Below are 6,899 nucleotides of genomic sequence, written 5' to 3'. Positions count from 1 at the left end.
TGGCCCCGTCGCACACCGGCAGTGATGCTTGCAGCCCTGCTGGCACCACTTCAGGCCTGGAGCACGCCGAGAGCTGCAGAGCAGGCAGCTGCCAGGTTGCTGGTTCCCCTCTTGCCCCAAAACTTGGGTATTTGTGTCTGTGGGCGCAGGCATCAGCACCCTGGCTCCTACGAGAGCCCCTCTCCTGCCCACTCTGCTGGAAGCACCCTGCAGGAACTTGTCCTTGGGGCCATCCCAGCACGTCCCCCAGCAGCATGGAGCTGTGTCGGTGGCATGACAGCGTGGCCAGCACACACTGGGAGGCAGTCAGGGAGGGGACAGCAGAGTCCTGCGACGGGAAAGGTGCTCTCGGGAAGGGGCACTGGCGTTCGGCCGCAGGAGAGGACAGCCAACCCCTTGTCCCTGCAGCACTGTCCCCGCAGGTTAGGGCCAGCGTTGCCTCTCTGCGCGGTGCCAGCACAGCCTCACGCCTCCTCGGCAGTGGCATCAATCCCTGCGTAGGTGAAGTTCTCGAACAGGGCCATGTTCACGTAGGCCTGTGGGGGAACCCCAGTCAGGAGCTGGTTGTGAAGGCATACCCGTCTCCCTCCCATCCCCACTGTCACACTAGTGGGCATTAGCACCCTGGGGGGGAGGTGAGGGGGCTCCCTGCATTCCAGACAGTCATCCTGGGGTTCTCCCTGTGTGTGGGGTCATGCGGGAACTGCTGCTGGATGTCCTCTGAGCCCAAGGATGCTCCAGCTTTGTGCCAAGCGGACATCCCTCCCACTGAGCTGGGGCAATGCAGGTGCCCTGTGCCCAGCCCTGCCACCACCACCACTCACCTTCCTGGCCTCCAGCATGCGGATGAGCTGCATGGAGATCTGGGCGAAGGGCGGGCGCTCGTAGGGGCGGTCGCGCCAGCACTGCCGCATCAGCTCGTACCTGCGGACAGAGAGCTAGTGGTGGCTCAGCGTGCACCGGGGGGAGAGGGGGCAGAGAAGCTGTTTGTGGGGGGAGCAGGTGGGAAAGTCCAGGAAGGGTGTGTGGGACCCCAGCTTGTCCACAGCCACAGTGCAGAAGGGAACCAGGAGGAGGTACTGGGAGCCCCCTGGGCAGCGGGCTGGGGGAATCCAGGTGCTGCCATTTTTTCACTTACACCTCGTCGTCACAGTTGCGCGGCTTCTCCATGCGGTAGCCCTGGGGCAGCTTCTCGTAGAGCTCGGCACAGGTCATCCCACAGTATGGAGTCCCCCCTGCGCCAGAGACACAGAGCCGGACGGCAGGGACCATCCCTTGCTGTCCCCTCCAGAGGAGGACCAGATTTGCAGGGACCCGAGTAGAGGCAAGGGGACAAAGAAGAGCCTTACCCAAGCTGACGATCTCCCAGAGCAGGACGCCGAACGACCACCTGAAAGGGCAGGAGACGAGGTTGTGGTGGAGCCCTCAGCTGTGACCCGCTGAGGGGCACAGGGCAAAGCCCCGGATGGAGCGGGCAGCCAGGGCTTGGGCCAAGCTGGCAGCTCCCTGGGGAGATGCACCACCATCACCTCCTTGCAGCACCTAGAGCCAAAGCATCACCGCACTCACCACCCTGGAGAGGGGTGGGGGCAGCCGTGACCATGCCCCAGCCCTGGTGCCTTGCCTGCAGGACTTACACGTCGCTCTTGGTGGTGTACACGCTGTAGTTGAGGGACTCGATGGCCATCCAGCGAACCGGCAAGCGGCCCTAGGGAAACAGAGAGAGACTGTCAGCGGATTGGGGATGCCCTACGGATGGCAGACAGCTGTGACACAGCTGGTCCCGGCATGGTGCATTGTTCCCACTGATGGTGGGGATCCTGCCCACCACGTCGGTGCAGGCCCCATGGAGATGCTTTGCTCCTGCCTCACCATTGTCTTCTTCACATAGACCTCCTCCCCTCTGGAGAGGCCAAAGTCGGCAATCTTGGAGGCCAGGTTTTCTCCCACCAGGATATTCCTGGCTGCCAGGTCCCTGTGAATGAACTGAAAGGGGCCAGCAGTCAGCAGGAGCCACACGCTCCTTCCTGCTGTCCCCAGGTGTCTCGTGTCCTCACTGGGAGTCCCCAGGGGAAAGATGCTCTGGGGGGTTTGCTGGGAATGTACCTGCTTCTCACTCAGGTACTGCATCCCCTTGGCCACGTCCGAAGCAAACTGAAGGAGCTGCTGGGAGGTGAGGGTGGAGGCGGTGCCATGTTCCTTGGCAAAGGCCGGGTCTGTCTCCAGGACTCGGCTTTTGCGGAGGAAGTCAAGGAGGTTTCCGTAGGGAGCATACTCAATGGCGATGTACAGGTAGCCTGGGGGGCAGGAGGAGGTTGAGATGATGGGATACCCTCTCCCCAGCAAAGGGGAACACACAGCTGGGCAGGGACTGTGGGGCTGGGGAGAGGGGAGAGTGGGACAGCCCTCACCCTTGTTCTCGCAGGCACCCAGCAGATTGATGATGTTGGGGTGATGGCCCAGTTTGCACAGCACCTCCAGCTCCCCAGCAAAGTCCCGATGGTCATTCTCCGAAGCAAACTCTGGAACCAAAGAAGGGAAAGATGCTTCAGTCCTACAACAGGGGCCCTTCCTCTGCTCATCCACTCCTCAGCCCTGAGCGTGGCGCAGTCGCATCCCCCCAGCTCACCCCCGCACTGCTCACCTTTCAGCATCTTGATGGCCGCGTTCATTTTCAGGCCGTCCTTTTTGATCATGGCCCTGATGACCTGCCCAAAGTTGCCCTCTCCGATCATGTCCTCAAACTTGATGTCTTCCCACTCCAGGATGGGGTAGCTGAGGGGCTCAGGCTGCGGTTTGGGCCGGCGTGTCAGGGTCAGGGTCCCCGAGTTGAACTGCAGGATGGTCTCTTCCCCCTGGCAGATGGGAGTGGGTGAGGTTAGAGGCACCGGGCACCCCTCTGCCCGTGCGGCAGTCCCGGCTGGGCAGGTGTCATGGGCAAGGGTGGGCTCCGCACCCTCTCTGCGTGGAAGTGAGGTCTGGCTGCGTCCGGACTGGAGGCTATGGAGCGTGACCTGGATCGGGCCGGGATGTGGGGAGCTGGGGACACGCTCCTGGCAGGGCAGGCGGCACTCACCGAGCCAGACTGGTACGTAAAGGTGCGGCGCCGGTGGAAAAAATTCTTCTTGATGAGAAAAAGTGCCAGGAGAGCAAAGAGGATGGTGAGGCAGGTGACGGACACGGAGCCGATGATGGCCAAGAGCAGCTGCTGGTCTATTCCCGACTGCTCGGTGCTCTGGCTGCCCAGGCTGGGCGGCACACTCAGCGCTCCTGCCAAAAGGATGGATGGATGGAAGGTCATGGTCCACAGCCGAGCCCTGCCCAGGCTGCACGGGTGGCCACACACCAAGATGGCAGCCCTCTCCCAGCACCCTAGGATCCCATGAAGACACCACAGCTGCATCCCAAGCTCCTGGGACCATGGTGGCACAGGAGTGAGGGTGTCACTGCCCAGGCCCTGCTACGGAACCTGCTGGTTTCTGGACCTCCAACCAGCTCTGGGTCCAGCTACCACCTCCTCCTGTGCTGGCTCTGTCCTGCTCCTCAGCTCCTTGCACATCACATCACCCTCTGGCTAAGGCAGAGCTACTCTGCGGGTACCGTGCTGTCACTGTCCCACCCCAGCCCCATCAGGACTAGGAGGACCAGGATTTCTGAAGACACCCACAAGTGGTTTGGGCTGTTGATGTAGAGCTGTTCCGGTCACTCTTTGCTGAGCTCCAGCTCCAGGAGAGCCATGAGCTTCCTGCTTGCTGGGTCACCCCACTCACCGTCCCCCAGGGTCTTGGCTTTGACTGGCTGACTCCACTCTCCTGGGACATGGGAGTTGGCCCGAACGCGAAACTGATAGCTGGTGCTGGCATTGAGGCCCCCGACGATCTTGGTGGTCTCAGCACCGCTGTCTGTGTCAATCCACTGGGGCTCGCTGGTGCCCCCCACCTGCTGCAGCTCCACGATGTACTTGGTGATGCCCCCGTTGGGGTACTCGGGGACCTGCCAGGAGAGCCTGACAGCGGTGTCAGACACAGACTCTGCCGAGAGCGACCGTGGGGAGGAAGGTCCTGGGACAAAGAGAGGAGAGTGTCAGTCCCTGGTCGGGGCTCCTGGCGCTGCACAGGCTGAGTGCTGGCTTGAGGACTGGACCCCACGGGTGGCAATGGCAACCAGGCTATGCCAGGTTTGAGGGACCTCAGAGACCTCCAGCCTGTGTTTACGGGGAGGCAGGAGGAGGTGGACATGGACTCTGGGGCTGGGAATGGCTCTCCAGGTACAACAACAGGGCAAGACTGCACCCACAAACACTCCCAGCCCCAGGGGCCAGCAAGGTAGATGTCTCTGTGTTGACTAGCTCCTGGGATATTTTCTTTCTTCAACCACTCACACACAGCAGGTTTTGAGGATCTTGTCATTCCCACCGCCTTCTCCATCCCACCCCATGGGACCTAATGTATGACCTAAACAACAATCCCTAAAGCACACAAAGCTCTAACAAGCAGCAGAGAAACCCCCACACCCTCCAAACCTGACACTCACCAGCCCTCCCAATGCACAGTGGCCAGCACTGAGCCTCACCAAAGGCCTCGTGCATTCCTTCCCCCTTGGTTGCCGGAAACATTGGTCAGGCTGACACTCCACCTCCCCAGGGTCTCCCACCCATGCGGGAGCCTGCATGTGTGTGCCTGTGTCCAGGAGAGGCTGAATTCTCCCCAAGCCCTAGTGACTGTCCAGAAAAATTGCCAGGCAGCAAGGTTCCAGTGAAACAAAGGGAAATAAATTTTTCAAGCGATGTGTAATTGTAAGGAGAAACTTGTTGCTACAGGGTGTTGTTAAGGCCACCAGTATAGACGGGTCCATCAGGGCTTGGGCAGGGTGTGGAGGACAGATCTGTTCATGAGCATCACTTGTGAGGGTCTGAATGCCATGTTCAGCTTAGGATGTCTCTCGGTGGCTTGGTGCTGGAGGCTGCAGGGTAAAGGAGGGGAAAGGAGGACCCGTTTTCCCCTAAGTAACTGTTCATGCGCTATCAGAGATGGGACACAGAAGCAGTCGGACCTGGGAATGGTCACTGTTACATTTATAACAGATTTATCGTTGTAATTACCTGTAATAATCCCCTGTGCACTGCTGGACCCACCTTTGCTGTTGATCATGACCTTGTAGAGGTCGGAGGGGGGCCCCAGGCTGGCACAGTGGTAGACCAGCACCTCCAGCCCATACTCCTTGTTGAACTCCAGGTCCCCAATTCGGGCAGAGAGCACGGAGATGGATGTGATGTTTTTCTCACAGACCAGCCGTCTTGCGGAGTCGAAGAGGTGTACAATGAACCCGTGTGCTGGCTCATGGTTACTTGGCAGTTTCCAGTTGACATGAAGTGTGTTTTTCTCCTCTATGGACCAGCCTTCGATCACAGGCTTGACTGTGGGCTCTGAGAACAAAAAGGCAGTAAAACCTTACAGCATGTCAGCCCTGGGGCTTTGTAGACCCTGCGCTGTGCAGGGTGGAGGGAGACGGGGGCTCACCAAGGCACTCAGTCACCATGACAGCCTCTGGCCCTGTGCTGCCGTCCCCACCGTTCCCTGGCCGGCTCAGCTGCACCTTGACAATGTAGGCGGTCACTGGCCGGAGGTTCATGAGGGTGATGTTCTCGCTGTTGTCAACTGTTGGCCAAGAGAACATGTCAGAGCCATGCCCGTGACCCACTATCTGCCCCACCACCGGCATCCTCATCAGCATCACCATGGGCGTCCCGGAATGGAGACCTCTGCCTACCCCAGACCCCCGTTAACTGGGGCAGCTGTCCCCTCTCTCCCAGGTCCCTGTGCCTGTGACCCCCAGCAGACACATACCCACAATGGATGACCACTCCGAGGTGTCGTCCTTGGGCTTGTAGAACAGCTTAATGGAGGTGATGGGTCCATCGCCGGAGAAGCAGTCCACCGGTGACACCACGAGCTGGCGGCTCTGCTTGGCCAGCAGCCGGGGGGCGCTCAGGGGCGCTGGTGGCACTGGGGAGGAAGGAGGGAACGACACCAGTGGGACCGGGAGCAACAGAAGCAGAGCATGGGTATGGCCACCACCTCTTGGCTCTGTCCAGCTTCATCAGGGAAGTCTTTTATCACCACGCAAGTATCACTACTGGCACTGTAGCACATGGTGGGTGGCAACCAGTCCAGTGTGGACAGGGTGGCATTGCCACACTCTACAGTCAGCCTTCCCCAGCAACCCTGGCATGTTCCACTCATGCTGCCATCCTTCCCTCACCTCGAATGTTGACCTTGACTTTCCGGCTGTCCTGGCCCCCAGTTGTGGAGACGCGGCACTCCCAGAGCCCCGTGTCTGCCTTCGTCAGGTGCCGCGCCTGAAACTCGCAGGTGATCTGCCCCGACTCGATGATGGCTTTGACGAGCTGTGGGCACACAGGGTGCTGTCAGCCCCCCGGCTCAGCCCCTGGCTCCCCACACCGGCCTGGAGCTGCTCAGCAGAAGAGTGGGGAGACGACTGCTTTGGCGGGGGGCCGGCAGTGCGGGCTGGGGCCGACGTGCAGGGATGGAGATGGGGTGGGGGGAACACCAGGCACCAAGTGAGTGGCAGTACCTTGAGCACGGTGCCGTCAGCCTTGCGCAGCTCCACGCTGTCACTGGTGGGCAGCGGATTGCCGGTGGCCACGCAGCTGACAATGGGCTCCGAGCCCAAGTTGAGCTCCAGCTCCGAGGCCAGTTGGATGATCTGGGGAAACCGATCTGGCATGGAGAAATCAGCATTAGGACTGGCCCGTGCTGGCCCCTTTCTCGGGTCCTGGCCATGGCTGGACCCTGGTGCCAGCGGGCTGATGCCATGCACTGTGGTCCAGCCCCAATTCCCGCCCCATGTGCTGTGCTCAGCAATGCTTTTGGCACAGC

General features: G+C 60.5%; 1 protein-coding gene across 1 annotated transcript in view; it reads right to left on the bottom strand.

The window, feature by feature from the left end:
* Positions 1–464: 464 nt before the first annotated feature.
* The window catches only part of TIE1 (tyrosine kinase with immunoglobulin-like and EGF-like domains 1), a gene marked incomplete at its 5' end in the record, with an annotated part of 13,416 nt that continues 6,981 nt past the window's right edge, over positions 465–6,899 (bottom strand). Inside the window, 16 exon segments of the mRNA XM_010152844.1 lie at positions 465–536; positions 825–924; positions 1,139–1,235; positions 1,350–1,390; positions 1,638–1,708; positions 1,873–1,986; positions 2,107–2,297; positions 2,412–2,522; positions 2,645–2,855; positions 3,077–3,270; positions 3,771–4,061; positions 5,135–5,425; positions 5,520–5,657; positions 5,847–6,005; positions 6,262–6,406; positions 6,595–6,740. Coding sequence (XP_010151146.1) covers positions 465–536; positions 825–924; positions 1,139–1,235; positions 1,350–1,390; positions 1,638–1,708; positions 1,873–1,986; positions 2,107–2,297; positions 2,412–2,522; positions 2,645–2,855; positions 3,077–3,270; positions 3,771–4,061; positions 5,135–5,425; positions 5,520–5,657; positions 5,847–6,005; positions 6,262–6,406; positions 6,595–6,740 — 2,372 coding nt within the window.

The sequence above is a fragment of the Eurypyga helias genome, unplaced genomic scaffold (assembly GCF_000690775.1).
Source record: "Eurypyga helias isolate BGI_N326 unplaced genomic scaffold, ASM69077v1 scaffold24145, whole genome shotgun sequence".
Classification (NCBI taxonomy): domain Eukaryota; kingdom Metazoa; phylum Chordata; class Aves; order Eurypygiformes; family Eurypygidae; genus Eurypyga; species Eurypyga helias.
This window is presented reverse-complemented; position numbering and strand designations above follow the sequence as displayed.